This window comes from Ips typographus, linkage group LG8 (genome assembly GCF_016097725.1).
Source record: "Ips typographus isolate SLU linkage group LG8, UJ_Ityp_2.0, whole genome shotgun sequence".
NCBI classification, from domain to species: Eukaryota; Metazoa; Arthropoda; class Insecta; order Coleoptera; family Curculionidae; genus Ips; species Ips typographus.
Window position 1 is genome coordinate 6231935 of NC_138429.1, and position 23459 is coordinate 6255393.

General features: G+C 33.4%; 1 protein-coding gene across 2 annotated transcripts in view; it reads right to left on the bottom strand.

The window, feature by feature from the left end:
- The window catches only part of LOC145732582 (neurotrimin-like), a 209754-nt gene that overhangs the window by 6267 nt on the left and 180028 nt on the right, over positions 1–23459 (bottom strand). For both annotated transcript variants that reach the window (XM_081984935.1, XM_081984934.1), the window contains exons 4-5: positions 7730–7857; positions 3580–3748 (exon numbers count right to left, since the gene is read on the bottom strand). In XM_081984935.1, coding sequence (XP_081841061.1) covers positions 3580–3748; positions 7730–7857 — 297 coding nt within the window. The remainder of the gene's footprint in view (positions 1–3579; positions 3749–7729; positions 7858–23459) is intronic.

Sequence of the window (23459 nt, forward strand, 5' to 3'; positions counted from 1 at the left end):
AGTAACTTACAATGTTCTCAGAAGGGTTTTTAGCGGTATAATTCTTTGAGTTTACAAATTAATCAATATTTCCTTCAACATCTTAACTATTATGTGAATCAAGCAAAGGCCTTAATTCTTATTTCTTTAGACGTTGGCGGTTAGAAACTGTCAAGGGGCACTTTAAACTTTCTTAATACCTTCTTTCACTTCTGACTTGTAGGCACCATTTGCCACTCACTTCAATTTAATTCTCCTCACTTTTCCGCTTTGAAACCAAACGAGGTAAAACGTCGCATCTTGTTTTCAATTCCCGAGACGTGATACCAAATAAATTAAAACCGCAAGTGACAACTCTAGAGCTATTTAATCATTAACGATAGCGACGTAGATGCTTTAGGGTGAATAATTTAACAGTTTGACATACAAACTGCTTAATATTATTTAAACCTCAGAATGTAATTTACTAAAATATTGATTATGCTCACATAATTAATTCAACTACCGGATTGCTTGTACCTCATTTTAAGTTTATAAAGTTAGTTCCACGATTAAATTGGTGGATTGTCTGAATTTAATTCCTTCTATCCAGTTCTTAAAACTTTTCTATTAAATCCGCATTCCTTAAAGCCATTGACAGTTTAAAACTAAAGCAATGTTCGTAGCTGCAACCAATACTCTTCCTTGACAATTTTCACGGTTAGACAATTTCATTAGATAATTGCTCGAAATTGTTCAATAGTTTCCCGGTAGAACGTTCCCGTTATTACGAATTTTCAAGTTTTACCTTCTTGACAATTATTAAATTCCCTGGAAGCGATTTTCCCAGTAAGCTTCCAACGCCGTAAGTTTCTCAATCTTTCCAGGCGCTTTCATTTGAAAAATTGCCATTGACAAGTTTAACATTTATTCGATTTTCTTGTTGTGTTTCGTGTTACGTCAAGATGATTATAAAGCTAAATTCGTGTCCATGTGTTAATTAATATACTGCAACTTAATATAGACTCTAATTAAGCCACTTTTCCAACTGTTTGAGCTTCCTCTCCGAACCCTGTAACAGTTTGTACGACACGACGACTTTAATAACCGCATTCCAGTTTGTACACGATGGCAGTTCAAGGGGTTGTGTGTTGATGTAGTTTCCAAAATTAAAGGGTCGGGCCCTTCAGCCGCTGATTATCTATATCGCCCTAACAGCTTTTACACTGTATTTTCCGTTATCTCTTACAAATCTCTAATTGAAGCCAGTTGGAACATAATTTGTAACAGTTTTAGAGTAAAATTGTGCTAATGAAACCTTGATTTAACACCTACAATTTATTACGGTGGCCAAGCACCACTTGTAATAAAAAAACTCGATTAAAGTTTTAAACCCTTTATTAATACTGAAAATATGGTTTGACTGTATGGCAGAATTGTACGAAGATTAGAAGAAAATAGAAGAGGAAGAGCAGTTAGTACGGTTTCAGAGCAGGAAGATCATGTACAGAAAACGTCATAGAAAAGAGGGGTGCTGGAAACTTGGAAACACATCTTAGGTAGGTAGGTACGTGCGGATGGTGGCAGAAGTACTCCAACCTGATTAGATCTATTGTACCCCATCTTCTTCTGCTAGCTCAAGATTTTCTTGTTCATAGCAGTCCTTCAAGATTTAGTTCCTTTAGGAATTTCAGGATCTTGAGGGGGGGTATGATCCCAGTGTGTTCAATCTTTTGTGGTGTATAGCATAACTTCAGCAGGATGTAGTGAGGTGTCTCTGGATCTTTTCTGCAGAATATGTAGGTCCTGTCCTCTTCTAAGCTTAGCTTTCTTTGATGCTCTCTGAGTCGACAATGCCCCGTTAGAAATCCCGTTATTGCTTTGAGACTAATTTTGCTGAGGTTAATCAGTGTTTTCGAAGAGATCTTTTGCCTGCCTCAATCCTAGAAATCTTTGCCACTGCGTTGCTCTTATTTCTTCTTCAGGTATATGAAGTTCTTTCTGGACGTATGCGTTTCAAAGGACTCCAAATGATTCTGACCCGATCAGTGGCTTTGATGTCCTTTTTCGTGCCTCATCATTGAGTTAGGCATGATGGCTTGTTGGCCTTTGATGGCTGGTTGGCCATTGGATGACAATTTCCTTGTTCCGGTATTTCCTGTCAAGGTTAAACTAAATACATGTATAGCGTGAAACTGGCCCATGGGTTTGGAGTATTTGGTGCTAGGCCCAAAGACTCCTGCTCCAGTTCCCTCGGGAGTTTTAAATCCATCTGGATACCATATTATGGTATTTTTTCCCAATGTTTGACTGGATTCTCTGCTCGAATCTCTCTTGGTGCTCAGGCTCGTTCGAAATTGCTTTTCAAAACTGAACTTCTTGATGATTTTTTCAGTTGAGAGATCGGAGTGCCTTGCACTAAATTCGGCTCTATCCAACCTGAGATGTGCGCCACAAGCACTCATCCACAGCATCTCATTGCTCATATTATGCACAAGTCTCTGAACCTCTAATATTTTTCTAGTTGTGGCAAGTTCGATTCTGTCCTGCCACACTGCTGCACCGTAGGTGGTGTACATCCATCGCAGTACTAATGGGTTACAATTCCACGTTTTTCCCGCAATATTCCTGCACACCATCAGTGATGATTTTGCCTCCGTTGATTATATTTTCTCATAAGTCATAAACATTAACCGAGGAAAGAAAACTTGAAGTTTTCCAAATGTGACATGCTGAGAATATCATGGGTGGACAGAGTGACCAACAGGGCAGTGATAGAGAAAATGAAGAATGAAGAAAAGAAAAAAAATAGTACTTGAAAGTAAATAGTACTGAACACCATCAAGAGAAGAAAGTTTGAGTTCCTCGGATATATTATGGAGAACTAATGCAAATATCTTATTTTTCGTTCTTCAACAAAAAGTTTATGACAGAAACCATGAAAATGGAGGATATATAAAACTTAAGAACATGGTTTTCAAAAACTACAAACAGCCGTAAACAAAGTCATCATATCCAAGATGATCGTCAAAATTCGGAACAAATAGGCACTTGTACAAAAAGAAAAGAACATCCCTGGATGAAGAGCAAAATGGTGGTTTTACTGCAATCCCGTTTAAGATATCTGAAATCATTGTGACTTATGCATTTTCTAATACTTATTTGTTATAAATAAACACGTGAAGTAAAGGTCAGCATATGAGAATAACCATCAAACATAATATTAACGTTTTTCAATGAACAAGTTACTCTTTCTTTCAGTATGAAAAGAATTAGTAAGTTATTATCACTTTTTGTAGGGAATTATTGCCTGCAGCTGCCAAATCTGATAGAGATTACAGTCTGACACAACCTAAATAACTGCTTTCGAATCTAACTAAATTAATGACACCAAATAAAATAGCCTAAATAAATAGCTAGCGACCAATCTTTTGCGCCCGAATATTGAGGTAATTAATCAAACCCGTCAGGGTGATATTAACTTTAGAAAATCCGTATTACGAATCGAATTTGGCGATTATTGTACACTGTTTATACAAAAACTTTGCTTTAGCAATGTTCATCTCTTTAAGCTTCACATATCTGATTAATAGTGGTAGAAAAAATAAAACAGCGTCTTACCGTTCAGAACGTGGACAGTAACATTGGCAGGTCTGGCATTTGATGGATTGCACTGGTAGTTTCCCGAATCGGTTTGGCGTGCTTTTTGAATTAGCAAAACGCTTCGGCTGGTTTGACTTCGTTCCGTTGAAACGCTCACTCCGCCTCTCAAACTAGAGTAACTGATTATCTAAAACAAACATTTTACATTAATTTCGAATTGCAATTAAGTTGAAGACACGACACGTTTGAAGCGTAAAGTCACGGAAACTGAATGCCAAACTTCGACGGACACGTTCTCCACAAATCATGCGGATAAAGTTGGTCATATCCCGAGGATCGCAAGTTCTTACCGAAAATGGGAGCGGCTTAAGTTGAAAATAGTTTTCGACAAGTGTATCAATTTCTCTTACCCAACCGGGGTCACAGTTGGTTTGTCGTAAACCAATACTTAGGATAAGGGTACGTCCGCTGATTACTTTAAATTCCCCCTATATATTTAGCTTAATTTCTTACAATGAAGGGACACATCCCAACTGAATATTTGGGATTTTAACCCATTTAGAAATAGCACTAAAGTATATCAGTATTCCTAAAATATTTACGTTTGGGAATAAGTTTAATAACCCTAAAACAGGCAAAGCTTCAATGTACTTACATACAAATAATTAATCTTTTTGAAAAAGAGTGAAAGATTTGTTAAATCACGTTTATTTCAGTTAATAGTTTGATGGGAAATAATTGCAGTTTTAAAAGACCAAGATATTTAGCAAAAAACAAATTTTGTCTAAAAGTTGTATTTATTTCTAAGTTGAACAAGATGAGCTAATCAGATTATTTCTCGCACTTTTCTTTTTTGAGATATGACATAAACTTACTTTTTTTTAAATAGAATATATAGTCGAAAATAACATTTCAAAAAAGTAGGTATATATCTATTTTTTAAAATGGCGGAATTAGATCCTTTTTTTGCTATTTTTGACTTCTAATATGACTATTCTGCAATGTTGCCAAACTGTTATGTATTCTAATTTTCACCAAATTTGCCAAATTGATATTCTTTTTAATTTTCACCAACTTGTTGCAATGTTACCCAAACGTAATTTTCTTGAATTTTTACCAAATTTCTGCAACGTTGCCAAACTAAAATTTTTCCTAATTTTACCAAAGTTGTTAACATTGCTAAACTGACAGTTTTACTAATTTATTACCATATTTTGCAAAGTGATTTGCCATTATTCCTGATTTTGTACTCAATTTTTTGCAATGTTGTCAAATCGATATTTTCTTTAATATTTACCAAACTTCTCCAACGTTGACAAATTGTAATTTATATTAAAAATTCTTAGAAATTATCAATTATTACATTTTCTGCAATGTTGTCTAACTGATCATTTTTTTTGTGCGTTGTTGCCAAATTGTCAATTTCCCTAAAAACCACATAGAACAATACAAATTGGCAACCAACGGTTCGCCATTTGATTGACATAAAAAAAACATTAATTGTTGATATTAAAAAGTCGTTGATGGGTATCAAACAAAGTCTAATGTGGATATGACTCCATGAAGCTATCAAACTATAAATCATTCTATGTCTATGAATATAATTAGTAAGAAATAATAATAATATAATTTGACAGTTCTGACATGCTAATATATGTTTTGCATCCTGTTACAAACGTGTCATCTGGCAAAATTGGATCCATAGAGTTATTAAACTAAAATAATCACTTATGATATGTTTTGCTACGTTAAAAGTTCAATATAGTTTCATAACATAAGCTTTGATAGGTGACACGGGTGACACGTTATTTTGGACATATTTCAACCTGTCTCAATAAAGGTAACTGTCAAATACTACTCCATAAAGTTATAAAACCGGCTTAAAAGTACTCTGTTATAGTTAATACAGTTGTAAATCATATTAGATGTTTGTTTATAGGTCCATGAGTATAAAGTAACATAAACTTTTTCTTTGCAGTTATATATGTCAAAATGTTGCAAACTGTCAAATAAAGCTCTATGAAGCTCTAAAAGTAATAGAAACACGCTCAAAAGCAATACAGTTCTAAAGCAGTTTAAGTAAATTATACAGTGCGTTTTTTTTAACGCGCAACATAGGATTTTACGTGTTAAATGTTTAAGCCCATGTTAGACCATTTTATTTTGGAACTGCAAGTCTATAACTTGACGGGTGTGTCTTTAGTACCCTGAAGCTTAAGTAAGTCTACCAATTTGGTCTAAAAAGTGATTAAAAACTGGAAAAAAATCATTTTTTTTCGAAAAGATTTTATCGTTCCATACTTCCTGTATGCATTGTTGTTCCTTGTTGTTTTTATACTGGCAGGGCAGGTAACAGGTAAAGTGTCATATTTTGACTGCATCACAACCCGACATCTTTTGAACGTCAAAAGGGCATTTTATGATTGTTTGGAATACTGTTTGGCTTCAAACGGAGGTCACTTTGAACAATTCACTTATAAAAATACTTCTTTTGTTCTTAACTTTCTTGATATAAAGTTAATGATCACCCTGTTTTACTTTCTACGCCAAATTTTACCTGTTACCTGCCGTGCCAGTATCAAAAACAACAAAGAACAACAATGCATACAGGGAGTATGAAACGATAAAACCTTTTCGAAAAAAGATGATTTTTTGCAAGCTTTTTAACACTTTTTAGGCCGAATTGGTAAACTTACTTAAGCTTCAGGGTACGAAACAGCCACCCGTTAAGTTTTATACTTGTAGTTCCAAAATAACATGGTCTAACATGGGCTTAAAAATTTAACACGTAAAATCCTATGTTGCGCGTTAAAAAAAACGCACTGTATAGGTTTATTAGTTGAATTTGGTCGGTTGTGACTTATTCTAAAATGTTGTAAAAATTCTGTTTGTTTTGAGAACAGCAAATCCATATTGAGTTGATGTAATAATAGCATTTTAAGTCGACATATTAAAGCAAAAATCTGGCAACTTTTGCCATCTTGGTTTGTTAATTGCTTGCCATTGCTTTTTAAGGAAAATTAAACTAATGCAAAAAAATGTGCGCAATTATTGTAAAGTGGACATTTTTTTGAAATAATTGATATTCAACTTGCCACTGATTTATTTCACTTGTGAAAGCTGTGATTGTTGCTCTGGTCTTAAAAACATAAACATATAAGCACTGGACTTTTGTTTATCAGTTGGGTTCCGATTTTACGTGATAGCCTGGTTGCCTAGCTAAAAATTTCCATTAATCAGGATTTAAAACGAAACCAGTAGTATACAGGGTGTTAGGTTAGGATAGACAAAAATTCGAGGAATTATTCTGTGCAACTTTAATGGTTTTTGTGTTAAACCTACAGTGACTAAACTACTGCTTGATACACCAGAAAACAAAAACCAACAAGTTGAAAAGAATAAAAAAATAGTAAAACGTACGTTTTGAATGGGAAACGTTTCAAAAAGTGATGAGACCGACCAGAAAATCCCAGTCTGGTGGACACGAAAAATCTTGAAAAATGCAAAACGTGCAAATTAGGTCACTGCAGTGCAGCCGGAAGGAAATGAACTAGTCTGGCGAATCAACTGGGCGTGAAAAAATAGAACGGGTTATGACTTGACAGTCGTACGCTATGCGGACGCGTATATCATCAACTTTGCCCAAACAGGGAAGAACAAAACGACCGAAATGGGAATTTTAAAAATCGGTTTTGAATAGTCATTTGCATACTGCGGTCGCAAAACAACAAGTTTCGGATATAAAATGTTTACGAAATACTTTCGGGAACAAGGGACGTGCGACCTACATTTTAGTGACTTTTTTTCGGAAATAACCTTAAACCACCTTCCTAAAATATTAATGACGAAAGAAGATTACATTAATGGTTTCACAAAACATCTTGTAGTAGCGTTAACACCTCCATTGTAATGATCTAGCAGGCAATATAAAATTTTCACACCTCGCTTCCAGACCGAGTTTCGAGTCCCCCTTCAATTCCTTTTACGGTATGAAATTGCAAAAACAAGACAACAGGATAGGTAATAAAGGAGGGGTGAATTTCAATGAGTAAGCTAAAAAAAATATTTAACATACATATATCAAGAAAAAGCACTGTGAAGGGATCCTCAAATGTGAAAAACATACGTAGTGTTGCTGAAAAATATGTTTTCTTCCAAAAAAACTTACCGCATCATTGTGGTTCCAAAAAATATATGATGGAGGTTCTGGGCTGTGCCGGACCACGCAGGTCAAGTTGATGGTACTGCCTCGGTCGATAAACAACTCGGGACCACCTACGATTTCGGTATCAGGCTCTGAAAAAACAAATTTTTACTAATTATTACTCTTCTATTACATAAAAAATTTTTGTTGGTTTGTCAATCAAAATTCATGGAAGTTTAGTTCAACATAAACATTCATCTTAAAACTTCTATTAGAGTTCTTAAAAAAGTCACTTCATCCAAATTAGTTGCAAAGTTAGATTACGGAAATCCGTCTTCGATTTGGACTGAATTGAAATTAACTGCTTTTAGGTCAAAAATTCTGTTGGAATTGGCTCAACTCGCTTTGCACTTTTACTATTTGCTTTTGCGTAATTAGGGAACGAAAAGAGCAACTTTAAGTTTTGTGAATATCATTTAAATTTTGAAAGTTTTTAAATTAGTTGTTAAGTCTTCAAATTAAGTAAAAAACACAAACTTTACATGACTTGTTGTTTTAAACGCTGTCAGAATTGCCGGAAAGCCACTTGAAGGTTTAATGCTAAACTTTTGCTAAAAAGGATATAAGAAATGTTCATTTTAATGAATTTTACCCTTCTGAAAGGTCTATAAAGAATCTGAAAAGTTGTAAATTCCAAATAATTAATTAACTTTTCAGTTTTCTGACGGTAAACTTTTCAAAGAAAGTCAAGTAAAGGTAGATGCCTCTTAATTTTGTTAATGGGATTCTTTTAGAAAACCTTTTTCTAAAAAAACGCTTTTATTTTTCTCTAGCATGCATTTTAAGCAACTTTGCCGTGTAATTAAGAAAATGATTTTCGTTCTCCACGCTTACAAATTTGCAGTAAAAATGGTTTATTAAGCGCATTAACAGAGCGGTTTCGTATGCATCCCCAAGCAAATGGTCTCCACTTCTTAAAGGTCAAAACAAAAATAACAAAACCGAACGCTGGGGCACAGTCTCCGCTCTATTTCCATAATTTTTTAAACGTTACGTTAAATTTACTTTAGATAATTGGGTAATTAATTTTTGTGCAAGCTCCGCAAATTAGTTTGCCAAAGGCGAAAATAAAATTTTAATGTCGCAGACTGTCGGTCTATTTCTGAGATTGTATAATTTGTTTAATGCAGTATTGCTACGGTTGCTAATTTGCAACAGGTCGTATTACAACAAAAAAACGTTTATTAAACTATAATAAAACAAACAAAATTTATTATTACGGTTTACACACGTCAAAATAGTAGTCCATTACTTTTAAAGTTGTTAGTTATTTGAGTAATCAAAATTTCAATTCAATTTCCAAGTGTCAAACATTTACACTAACTCATTATTGTAAAGTAGAAAAACCTTTTAGGAAAGTCAAAACATTACTCTATACTTCTTGTTAATAAAAAAAAAACAGTTCAATATGATTTCTATATAGGGTGTCTCACGACAAAACTCTTCGAACGATATAAGAAAAACTGGACTTTTCAAAATTCGCTAACATAGTTTTTTAAAGTCATTCAACTAAAATATTTTCAATTTTTGTTGACATATGTTATGACATAATAATCTATATCTATCTGGAATGGTTTTTGAGATTTTGACGTTTGAAAAATGATATTTTTAGGTTTTGGAGTGTCATAACTCCTAACCAGAATGAGATAGAGTGAAACGGCTAGCAGGTTCTTAACTTTTTGAGATGACAGGTGTCAAAAACAGTGAAAAATTGACTATTATGACCACACAATAGATCTCAAAAAGTTAAGATAAAAACATGAAAACCGTTTTGCTTTATCACATTTTCTTTAGGAGTTATCCACTCGAAAATCTGAAAATGTAATTTTTCAAACGATAATATCTCAAAAACCGTTGCAGAATATCAAATATACTGAGCGTTGCGTTTAAAATAATCAAGTTAATACCCAGTTTCGGTAAAACCGGAAGTCATCATCGGTATCGGTATTTTTCTTAGACACCTTGTATAGTGGTGAACTAAGTATTTATCAATGAAAGAATTTCAATAATTTCGACATTATTGCTAAATTAGCTTTTACTTAAATTAAGACAGGATTTTAATACAATATTATGCCACTGATAATTAAATCTAAACCAGAATTTGATAAAGTTTTTTATTGGAAAAAAATAGGTTTACTATTTTTGAAAGTAGAGAAGAGCCAAAACAAATTTTTCCTAATTTTGTGTGGTTTTATTGTATTAAAAATTTCTCTTTACAATTATTCTATTACGATTTATTCTCATTATCTATTAAATAATACATCTCTAGAGAAAATGATTGTTAGGAGTAATTTTCCTATTGGTTTTAATAAAACGTTATCGAAAACACACATACATTGTAGTTCTACTAGAAGTTCGCATTTAATAACACAAATGTATTGATATTTTCTTACTTATCAAAGAAACATGCAAATAATAATATTTTTTGAACATCCTAAGCATTAAACTATTGATTAGAAAACATTCATTTTTCTGACAGAAGTGTCGTGTTTCTTTCAACATTTTTATTTAAATATTATAAATAATTTTCAAATCATGTAATTCGTGTAGGCGTGTTCGATACCCTATAGGAATATACCTGGAACATGAGTTAAATGGCAAATCAGTAAATTGGTTTCATATTCTAGGCACATATCTCTATAGTAGTATACAGGATGTTACAATAACACAAATTCGATGCATTAGCATCTCAGAAACTATAGTTGATAGTGTTTTATTAATTTTTTTACCACTTTAATACTGATTATTTAAGAAAGTCGATGGCGCTTTCTAGACACACTTTTTTACGCTCTTCATGAAAATAATTCTAGTCGTCAGTTCCGACGTTTGGTTTTTTAATCAACTTTATTTTCAAATAAGAACCTGGGTTTTTTATTTTGTTTTTCAGTAAAAACAAACCTTCGGACACTAATAATGGATCACATATTTGTCAACAAAATATACGTAGTGTATTACTTAGATACTTGAAGTTTAAAAAAATTAAGCTTGTAGGATTGATAAGTTATCTTAATTAATAGATAATTTAGATATTATTTTTTTAGGTTAGGTTGAGTAACCTTCTCTAAGATAATTTTCATGCATGTGAAAAATGTTTTTTTATAATTACTTGTTTTTCAGAACTTTAATTAATTTCAGTCTCTAATTATTATCTAAATGTTCAGAAAGATTATAGTTGAACTAGATTGTGATATTTAATTCCACATATCATTTAATTTTCATTATCACCTAGCACATTTACACTAAATCGGACTTGTTTGTTTTGTCCTCTATTGACTTTCGGATTTTCATGCTCCAAATATGTTCATTTTTCCGATTGATAAAGCCGTAATTGGTGAATTTACATGAAACAAACCACAAAACAACATACAACGGCATTTGAATGAGAGATACAAACCTGCTAATATGGCTTAATTCAAGATGGAACAGTGTTATATCCATTTTTGGGAAAAATCGATATTTCTTCGGACACATGACGTTAATTAAGAAACGTCCCGAAGTAATACCCTAGACAACAAGTTACTATGTAAGAAAAAAGTTAAAAATATTTATCAGTAAAGTGACTGTAATTTAATACTTTTCTTTTTTGCACACGTTTTTGTCTCACTTTGATTCTCTTTAGCCACCCTGTATAGTCTTATTGGTCAAGGGGTTGCTTTCAAAATTATGTAAGATAATATTGGATCTACACCCAACTAAAATGACACATAAGAAGCTGCTGTCATAGCTTAATTCGAGCTTGAGCACTGTAATGTTGTCTTTTTCGGATAAATCAATATTTCTTGAGACATGGGACGTTAATTGGGAAACGCCCAAAAATGTCCCGAGATATTTACCTAAATAAATATGTTAAATCAAAACCCAAAAAATGATCGGTCAACTGGAGACTAATTGAAAATTACACTTTTTTGCACGCACTTCTTTCGCATTCTGTTTAAGATAGTTATAATTCGTTTCAAAATGGCGGTTTCAAGGTTTTAAAAATGACCCAAAAAATCACTGTTCCGATTTACCTGGCGAACAGTTTATTTAGAGGATTAGCTAGTAAGTGTGATATTTGCATATTCTTAAAGTGCAATCTTCCATATCCAATTTAAAAAGTCAATACTTAATTTGGAAAAAAAGAACAAAAAATACGAGTTGCACAAATCACTTTCCAGAAAAACTCGATTCAATTTGAAACAGAAACAGGGTTCTGCAACGAGCATGACGCAGTATTGGGAATCTTAATAAACGCTATCGGGAAATCAAGCACACACTCAATTTCGCATATATAGGTTAATTGTTTCGGTTCCGTGTAACTGGGGAGAAAATCTAAAAGTCGATATATGCCCGCCTGGCTAATTTACCCTTTTGGAAGGTAAAATTATAGTTCGAGTACACGGAATTAGTTATTCCGCGATTACCAAAGGGTAGATTAGTCGTGAAAAAGACCGGATTATTTTTAGGATTGGGAGCTAAACGTTAAAAATGATTTTAAAAAAAAACTGATTTTGAGTTAAATATTTACGACAATTTGTAGAAGTTGTTGTGGAGCGAAAAAGCAAACAGTAAGCCATCGATCGACTCAAAAAAACTTTCAGACACACATCAAACATTTGATATGCAAGCAAATACTTTCTACATATGTACCAAAACTGAAAAGTTTTGCGATTCTTTCGTCTGTCACATGCTGGTGTATGAAATATGTAACTTTGTGCTGAAAAGCATAAGTGGTTTCTGAAGTTAGCTAGCGAATTGTGACCGAAATGTGCATCGTTTTTCTTACCTGAAAACGACTTTAAAGTCATATTTCTTGTTTAATGACCGAATTAAAGCAAGTAAATTTTTTAGATTTTAAAATATGTCCCATAAAGTCTTAACAAGATAAACTTTTTGTTCGTCAACGCCTTTTTAGTGTTTCCCAGATATAGTAGACAACAAGATTTTTCAAATACTATTACCATTGTTATTATACAGGGTGTCAGGATTTAGAGTGTTTTGACAAGAAAACGCCATTTCCCGTATAGATAGAAAAAAAACTAGTATACATGTCTAGGGTTTTGAGAGAAGAGGAATTGCAAAAACCGTATTTCGAAATCTTGGCAGTTTGCGGTGTTAGATGGCGTTTTTCAAATTTTGTCCATTTTGAAAACTCCTCACAACTTTTTTGTTTATTAAAATATCGAAGTGAAACAAAAACATTTTTAAGGCACTTTTTTGATGTGATTTCATTCTTTAGTCGTTAGTTACTTTAATGTGTGTGAAAATCGAGGTAAAAACATTTAAAAAGTAATTTGTTATTGGGTTTATATCTGTTACTTATTAACTTCATATTTCAGTTATTTGTAGGAATAACTATAGACATACTTACATCGTAGTAATATATTCTGAGTTCCATTTAAAATAAGAAAGTTATGTTAATTATTGAGAAAACGAAAGGTAGCAGCAAAAAACTAAGCAGGCCACTGGAATCACGAAAAAAGTGTCTTAAAATGTTTGTGTTTCACTTCGATATTTTCATAAACAAAAAAGTTGTGAAGAGTTTTCAAAATGGATGAAATTCGAATAACGCCCTCTAGCGCCGTGAACTGACAAGATATCGAAATACGGTTTTTGCCAGCACAGTTTTCTTAGTTTACAAGTGAATGAGTGAGTTTCTAAGTTAATTTTAAGTTTTTCAGGGTTAAGAAACGTGTACAAAGCATTGAAATTGGCTTGATAGTCAAATTTATGTACTTTCAAGGCAGTTTTCATAGTTTCCAAGTAAATCAGTGAGTTTCTAGGACAATTTTAAGTCTTTCAGAGTTAGGAAACGTGTACAAAGCATTGAAATTGGCTTGATAGTCAAATTTATGTACTTTTCAGACAGTTTTTGTAGGTTACAAGTGAATGAGTGAGTTTCTAAGTCAATTTTAAGTTTTTCAGGGTTAAGAATCGTGTACAAAGCATTGAAATTGACTTGATAGTCAAATTTATGGACTTTCAAGGCAGTTTTCAAAGTTTCCAAGTAAATCAATGAGTTTCTAGGACAATTTTGGGACTTTCAGGGTTTAGGGTTAGTTCATAGCATTGAAATTGGCTTGATACTCAAATTTATGAACTTTTAAGACAGTTTTTATAGTTTGCAAGTGAATGAGTGAGTTTCTAAACCGATTTTAAGTCTTTCAGAGTAAGGAAACGTGTACAAAGCATTGAAATTGGCTTGATAGTCAAATTTATGTACTTTTCAGACAGTTTTTGTAGGTTACAAGTGAATGAGTGAGTTTCTAAGTCAATTTTAAGTTTTTCAGGGTTAAGAATCGTGTACAAAGCATTGAAATTGACTTGATAGTCAAATTTATGGACTTTCAAGGCAGTTTTCAAAGTTTCCAAGTAAATCAGTGAGTTTCTAGGACAATTTTGACACTTTCAGGGTTTGGAAACGTGTATAAAGCATTGAAATTGGCTTGATAGTCAAATTTACGCACTTACAAGACAGTTTTTAAAAGTTTCCAAGTAAATCAGTGAGTTTCTAAGACAATTTTGGGACTTTCAGGGTTTGGAAACGTGTTCATATCATTGAAATTAAACTTCTTTCAAAAATTGAGCTCTAGATATGTACGCTAGTTTTGTCCTATTTAGCCGGGAAATGGGGTTTTCCTGTCAAATCACACTAAATCCGGACATCCTGTACATAATTAATTAGAGATGGACAATTCTCAGAAATTTATTTATGGAGAAAATGTCAAGGAAGGAGAATTCAAGGGAATGCTGAAGAAAAGGCTAATAAATGCACATCAAAAGCAACAATTCAGTCAATGGACTATAGGAAAGTTATAAAATGCCAAGTAGATGTGTTTCTTGGAGGAACTACACGGTAAAGAGGCTTTACAGCTCCATGGAGCCAACTTTGACAGTTTTGACGACGAGGAACACTTAGGCACTTCTTACTTACATCACTTAACGTCACAGGTGTCAAATTTCGCTCCATAGAACTATAAATACAATATACAATGTGATTTATCCAAGCGGTAGAACTATTTAAGGGAGAAGAAATATTCAAAATTCTGAGAACAATTTAGTAAAAGAAAATGCTTGATAATTTACTGTTTTTCGTAAATTCTTCGTAGATAAAATTATTTTGGGCAATCTCTATCAACCAAATAAAGCTCTCTTTTGCAGTAAAATTATTATTTTTTCCTATATTTTTCTGATGTTTAAGTTAATAGCTATTTATGATATGAGTGTTAAAAGTGCGTTTTTAAGGCAAGCATAAATTCGCATAAATGCATTGTTTCTACAAACCCATTCAAAATTTCAATAATTATTTATATTTGAGAAATTCTTTTTCTGCAAACAGTCAAACCAGTTCCACTTGTCAATCATTCCAAAACGATCATAGTTGCCGTCAAAAATAAATTTGTTTAAAGGCTGTCATACATTTTAAAAACATTTTGTAAATATACTTTTTAATACTGGTTAATACAACTTCGTCGCATAAATGAAAGAAGAAAGTGTCAAGGAACAGATTGATGAGGCAGCAAGAAAGGTCACGTTGGGCTTACTGCCAAAGAAGTCCAGACAATAGTATGAAATAGCATATAATTATTTGTTTACTTTTAAGAGTGCTTTAAAACGCTTTTTTAAACCACTAGTGCCATAAAATGCTATTTTTGATAGTTCAGTAGCGTGTTAAAAGTTGAATTCTTAATCCGTTTGTAGAAAAAAATTTTTAACTATTCAAAACCAATTTGTAATGTCATTCACGTGGTCGTCAAACCAAATTTTTTAAACTAGCAATCGACCCTAATTGTTGTTTAAAATGCGCGGTTCTATAAACAGTTTTAGGTGCAATTGGTAATTTCGTTAATTGTACATCAAACCGGTGCGCTCATATAAATCCAGGAATTTACTCACTTTAATAGTTAGCCTGTTTTATCATCGGTCCTACCAATTTTGTGGATTCACGTCACAAATACGAAATACGTTGACAGACAATTTGATCACTATATGGTTGTGCTATTGAGGAAATTGCATACAGTCTGTTGGGTTTGCAATGGCTCAAAAATTACATTAGTTTGTCATAAAAACTGCTGGTATTAGGAAAAAGAAATTCATTAAACCTCTGGTAAATTTACGACAACGATCGTAATGTTCCAATTAAGTACATCGATTATGTAGATTTCGTATAATTAATCAGCGCGTTTCCTTCAAAATTGCTAATTAGAAGAACCGCAAAGCCTAATCCCAATAAGCTGCGATAAGAGAAAATTGGCTGCTTGAGTACTTGGGGGGCTTTTTCCGGACGTCTAGTTAAAATCCTTGTATTTTACCAATCAGAAAAAGAATTGTTAATATGGTGTATAAAGACCTTAAACACCAAATATCTAATATCTTTGCAACAGTTTTTTCCAGGTGATTACAATAAAAACTCAAACTTTCTCCATTCATAAAAATATATAAATTTGAGATCTAATACCAAAAGTGAGCATAAAGGCACTAAAGCTGATCCATTCCATTTACCTTCTCTTAATCCACGGAAAAAAAAAAGTAAAGCATGGCGGAGTGATAAAGTGGGCGCCATTTTCCTGGTACAGCTTAAACCTCGAACAAAATGACCGAATTTGTTCTACTCATTTGCGAATGGCTAAATCGCTCACCGACGTGGCTCCAGATCAATTTGAATCAAATCCTCTTCGCGATTCTTAAACGTATCATTCGCTGAATGTTAAGCTTCACAAATTTATTTCGTCGTTTTTTAATGATTACGAACGACGATGAAAAAGGACTGATTTAAGGAAATCCGATATAAATGCGAGGCAGTCAAAGGCAATAAAATGAGAATAAACTTACATTTTACATTTCAAAAATATATTGCTGAGGTTAGGTTAGGAGGTTTTATAAAGAATTTGTGCAAATTTTACTTTTGTCAATTCGCGTAGAGGAATCGTTATTTTTACATTTTATACAATTGGTCAGCTTTTTTTATTGTAAAAAGCAAAAAATGACTTGTTGTACAAAGTGTCCAATTTTGTTACAGTCCTGAGAACTCGATTTCCACAAAAATCTGCTTGCATATTTTTGTTTAGAAAAATAGTTAAATCTATTTAGAACAATTATTATTAGACACTTTAAAGTTTATATGTAGTATTATTCTTCTTCTTCTGCTGTGTGTCCATTAATGGATGTTTGCAATCACATTTGTCAACTCTTCCTTATTACGTATGGTATGCATTAGTTCTTGCATTGTCCTCAGTCCTGTCCACTGCCTAACTTTGCGGAGCCATGACATTTTTTCCTGCCCATTTCTCTCTTTCCCTCAATCTTCCCCTCAATTATCAATTGCAGGAATTGGTACCACTCGTTGCGTATTACTTGGTCCAGGTATACTGTTTTTCGACGTTTAATGGTGTCTAACAGTTCGCGGTCTTTATTGATTATTCTCAAGACCTCCTCGTTGGTTCTTCTTGCAGTCCATAGAATCCTCAGTACACGCCTATAGACCCACATCTCTGGAATGCTTCCTTCCAGCTTGTTCATAGTGCTCACCTTCAGTGTCCATCCCTCCATGCCATAAAGCAACACTGTCCAGACATAGCATCTAATTTTCAAGCCAAGATCGAAATCAGTATTGGTGAGCACTTTTTTGAATTTCCTGAACGCACTGCGGGCATTTTCAATCCGGCATCTAATTCCCAGTTTCCACACGTTCCTAGATATTTCAATTTATTTACTATGCTCTATTGGTTGATTCTCATATGTTAGGCTTGAGTTTTGAAATTCTTGTAGCTTTCGAGTAATTATCATGAATTTAGTCTTCTTGGTGTTGACATTGAGGCCCATGTTCTTATGCAGTCCCAAGCATATCCCGCAAATCCTTATCTGCAATTAGAACTGTGTCGTCCGCATAACGAATATTGCTGACCTATACACCAGTCACCTTAACTCCCACGTTGCGTTCTTCCTGGATTCAGAATATAAATTAAGTGGGGAGAGATCACACCACAAATTGGTCTTGCTTCTGTGAGATCGTTACCAACTCTGACTTCAGCCATTTGGTTCCAGTATAAGCTTTGAATGCAGAGGATGTCTGTTTGGTCTATGTCCAATATATTTAGGATTTGGGTCAGTTTATGATGTTGGACTCTGTGGAACGCCTTTTCATAATTGAGGAAACACAGCATTATGTCCTTTCTCTGATAGTTCCAGTTCGGAATCGGCACTTGAGTCGCAACTAGTGCTTCTCTCGTGCCTAAACCTCGTCTTAATCCAAATTGTGTGGATCCGCTGTTTCTTTCGCACTTTATTGGTATTCTGTAGTGGATAATCTTAAGAAATATCTTCAGTGTGTGACTCATGAGGCTGATTAGTCTGTGGTCCTCACATTTTGTTGCATTTTCAACTGCAGATCTTTCATCGGAAAAAATGTTTTCCCATATGATTTTACGCTGTTGATCATCCTGCGCTAATTCTCCCTGATCGTTTTCTACATTAGAGAATGGACTCTTTCTATATACTCCTGCTGTCTCTTTTGTTACAGTGTACCTTTAGAATAAACGCTGAATTCTGTTATTTACGGTCTCGAGTATCATTGTTTAATTTTTAGTATTTTTTTTTGAATAAATAGTAAAATAAAACATTTGTTTTACAGCTAATTATCAAAGTTTCTCCAAACTTGGATTTTGCTTGCAATAACTTTGTAACAGTCTGTGCTTATTGCGTCTCTGAATATTAATTAGTCGTTGCTAGTAGCTGAACAATAGTTTGAATGTTGTATAAATACATATGCAATTCTAACTGCAGCTACCTTCTTGGAAACCGTGCAGACAATATTAATTGGGATGCACGTTTTGTGTGTTTTGACTAGCGTGACTGGAAAAATTTACAGTAGGGTGGTTGTGAATTTACAGCAACGTCCCACACTCAACTATAAAGGGAAACTTTGACATTTAGATAAAGGTCATCATCAAACAAAATCAATTAATAAATCTAAAAAGGTTGGCATTAGTTTCTGCTCACGTGGCATAAAACGCCAATGCATCCCCATTTATTTACCCTGTACGTGTAAGAATGGGAAAAGCAAAAAATATGGAGGATCTCGAGCACGTTTGGCCCTAAAATGGCAGGAATCCACCCGCAAAAAGTACAAAACGGATATCGAGGAAAAGGGCCCTGACATAAATCTCTATGGAAATCGTTGTATCGGCTATCAGCTTTCGCGGACCATATATCTAGTACCCTTATGCTGTGTCTGCATTTTGGGTCCCTTGGATATAGTTTAATTAATATAAAGATTTGTTGCTTAATCCTGGTTTATGTTGGGACTGAATAATGGCCACGAGCTCTGGCGAGGAGCAATTTAATCAGTTTTTGCCATAGAAAATTCAATTCTCAACCGTTTCTGAAAGTTTATGGATCGAGCATAAAAATAATGTAAAACCAATTTGGCTCTTGATTTGATTAGAGTGAGAGGGAATTCCTTTTGTAAGGATAATAAATCGTGTTCCCGTACTAAAGATTTATTGTCACACCAATGTGGGACAAATAAAGTAGAATTAGGTGAGCTACTGAACCCCATCAGCTCCGATTGCACCCTGAAAAAAACCACCGAGTTTAAGCTGGATATATGACCCCGGAAAGCAGTTATCGGATGCGATTTCCCTAGGGTTTTCGTTGTGAACAGCGTTCGAATTGCGAATGTTGTTGCTGAATAACCAAAAATTTAACTTAACCATCATTGTTGAATTAAATTACACAAAAACTCTATTTTTAAAAGACTTGATGCAAAATAATGGGAGTAATAGCGGTAATGGAAACAAAGTAAATGATAAATGAAGAGGACAAATTGCTGATAAATAGTACAGCTGCTGCCAAACTGGATCCATTAATGTTCCACAAAGCTGCGCTGCAATCTTTATGATAAATTTAGTGAAATTTGTTACATTTGAGACTAAACGTGTTGTGCAAGAGAACATCTGCTTAAATGTGTATGAAGGTCAGAGAAAATGCACTATGATTAATGTTTGAAATGTTTCTTAACTGCTTTTAGTTGTACTCAACAAAGGTTGTTTTTTTTAGTTATTCTTCTTTTCCTGATATAGTTTCACTTAATTTAGTTAAAAAATTTAATACGTAATACACTAGGTATATATTTGTGACAAGAGTGACACATCATTAGTTTTGAAAGGTCTGTAGCTTCTAAAAAACGAAATAAAAAGCTCAGGTACGTATTTGAAAAATTGAAGTTGATGATGGTATATAAATACTACTAAATTTCATACTAAATTTTGTACACTAATTCCTAATATGCCATTAATGTCCACTAATTCCTTGTAATGCCCAGTAATTCCTAATAACTCCCAATAACTAACCTAACCTATACCCACTAATTTCCTGAATTACCACGACTGGAGAATCTAAAAACACCTTTTTTAAATAAAAAAAAGTAAAAATAAGAAAATATGGGTGCAACGATTTAACCGGAAGTAGATATTAACTGCTGCTTAGTTTAAATGGGACACCTTGTATATTATTGAATTTTTGGATTCTACGTCAAATTCATTAATGTCATACACTTTTCTGTATTCGTTTCTAAGATATTTACTGTTCTAAGTGAAATTTAATATTTTCAGTCTCCAGAACAATAATCTTAATTTATGTATATCAGGAAACGTTTTTTTCTTGGTTTTTGTGTTTTGTCGTGTTATACAAGGTTTGTTCTAAGAGTGGGTGAAGAAAAACAATAAAATATATTATACAGGATGGTCAAAACAGGAGCTCAAGACGTCAGTTCTAAAAAAGACGTTTTCCAAATTTAACACTCTTTATTCTTATAACTTTGTCTGATTCTCTGTTCAAAATTAAGGTAAGTTTGTATTAGGTCACTTATTTAAAAAAATATTCTTTGAACCACCCTATAACTGTCAAAATAATCGAGTTATTGAAGGTTAAAGTAGTAGCTGTCAAATTCAGTCAAAATTGTGAAACAACTCGTTCATTTGCAACACTTTGTATAGACTTTTATACGTCAATGGATAGAAAATATAATGGGCTTTCCAAAAATATGGCCGTTTGTGTTGATGGAGTGCTTCGTTTGGCCGCCAGAAGGCTGCAAAGCTAACTAAACGTTTTTCTTGACTGTAACCACTGTAACTTCTTTGAGGGATTTTTTTTTAAATCGGTCAGGTACGGCCCTGATATTTGGCTTAAACCTAGCACAGTGAGTGTCCAATTTAGCAAAACTGTAGAAATAAAATCATTAAAGTCGATTTTCGCTTGCACTTGGCCAACATAAAGCAAAACCCATTGGAATAGTGGAGGTGTTTCAGGCAAATTTGACCCTTACGAAAATTCTCATTTGTAAAATCAGTTTTTCAACAAATTTCTATGCATTACATCGTAGTAGACCTAGTAGCTCATGTAACCGTGTTTTCTTAATTTTCCATGGTCAAATTAGCCCTTAACCAGTCAAAAAGTGTTTCTGGGGCACCCTGTCTGTAAACCGTAAATAACACGCGTATTTGTAACACTTTGTATATACTTTTATATGTCGATGGACAGCCAATGAAATGAGCTTTATATTGATGTAGAAAAGTCGTTGGTTAGTGGTACCATTTAGCCACTAGAGGGCGTCAACTTTGACCAATTCTTTTGGTGTATCCTTTTGTTTAATATTCAAAAACCCGCCTAATTGCACTATTTTTGCTAGAGTTTTATACGTCAATAGAGAGCCAATGGAATGACCTTTCTAAAAAGTTTCCAAAGCGGATTGATAGGTCGGACCGTTTGGCCGCTAGAGAGCGTCAAAGTTGACTTTTTTCGTGCATTCTTTTGTTCATCGATTTTCATCTTCAATAACTCGTTTATTTGCACCATTTTTATAGTGTTTTATACGTCAGTGGATAGCCAATGAAATGAGCTTTCTAACAGTCTCCCAATTTGAATGGATAGGTGAGACGGTTTGGCCGCTAGAGGGTCTCAAAGTTGATGGGTTAGGGGTACGGTTTTGTCGCTAGAGAACGTGAAAATTTTTAAAATTTCATTCATGTTATTCCAACGGAATTCAGTGAAATTACCAAACTTTATTTACGTTTAAATTTGAATGGTAGAAATTATTTTCAAAATTTTTTTTTTATAATATAGTTTAGACGTTCCCTATTCTATTAATAGTTTTCAAATTACCAATGTACTTCCAGTACTGCCCGTTAATACCTAAAGTTTGTACACCATAATGCCCCAGCTGTTTACCCCTCGACATCATTTTCAACACAGTACAATTTTGATAAAATTATTTAAAAAAAAATTAAACTAAACTAAATTTACAAATTTAAACTGTTTAATTTAAGATTATATCTACTTCAGTTAGCTTAGCATTAATTTAAGCATGTTATATTTGGTATAAGATTTTTTTTTGCGTGCATATACTGTAATTTCTCATTATGCAAATCTGAATTAGTTTTCACATTATCTCCAGAAAACCATAATTTTCCAGTTATATTTGACTGCAGGTAGTTTAGGACCGTAAAAAATCAAATTTATGTGACAAAGGACGTATTCCATAAAACCAGATCGCCGAAATATAGACAAAGCAGTAAAAAAAAGTAATGGCCAGATTTATCTTATTCACCGGAGGGCAGTTAAATCGGGCCAGAGATCAATTTGAATAAAATCGGAGCATTTTTAGCCGACCTGGAATCCAATGGAATACATTGACTGTCGCTATAAACTTTCAATGAAAACAAATTATTCGAGCTAAATCACGAATTACAAACTTTTGTTGCTGCTGAAAAGTTTCGTTAACGTTTCAGGAAAATGTGTCTGGTTGATTAACGGATATTTTCCAGATTCGAAAATGGCTGACGGATTTTCAAATGCCTGAAGTTGTAACCGGAATTTATTCAGGAAAACTTTTTTACGGTTATGTCGCAAATCTAGTTTTCTTTCGTTCGACTGGCGGTAAGTTTTGATAAAAATCTTGTTATGAACCAAACAATGCAATTAATCGATTTTGGTAATTTGAGGTAAGAAAGCATTAAATAAAACTTGGAAATAAAAATAATATCTAATAAAAGGGAAAACATTCTGAACATTTCCTTTTTGATTCATCTTCCCAAGATTAAATTAAACCTTAAATCTGACGTTATCTTGCTAGCTTATTTTCAAATAATTTCCGCATGAGCAATGTCAAAAAATTAAATTAGATTCCGAGATTAGGATTATTAAAAAGCTGTTCCGTTATCTCGAGTTCAATTCACTAACCGGAAACGCGGAAATAAATTGATTTAATATTTTATAACGAATACGAAAACCGGAAAAGAAATGGGAACGCTTTTAACTATTAATAACTGCAGATTAAAGTTGAAAACCTGAAAAATTAAATTTTTTCTTGAACAATGGTTAAGAAAAATGAAAATAAATTTGAATTCATATTGGAAGTAATTTCTTTTAGATTATCTTCTAGCGCTTTGGCTCTTTCGCACGTTTTAATATTAATATGCATCTAGTTTTGGCGTAAGAGATTTTCGCTCTTTTATGCAGTATTACAAGTTTAATCAACCATAACCTTGTTTTAAAGCAGAACTGGATGTCGGCGAAACAGACATTCGACTAGAAGTTTAATTTACTTCCGAAATCCGTCGACAGTCCGCTCTCAATTGACCCAATTTTAAAATGGGAATCTAATACGTAAACAAGCTCTTTGCAGAAAAATTTATGGTTTGGATTGTTTTAATTGATC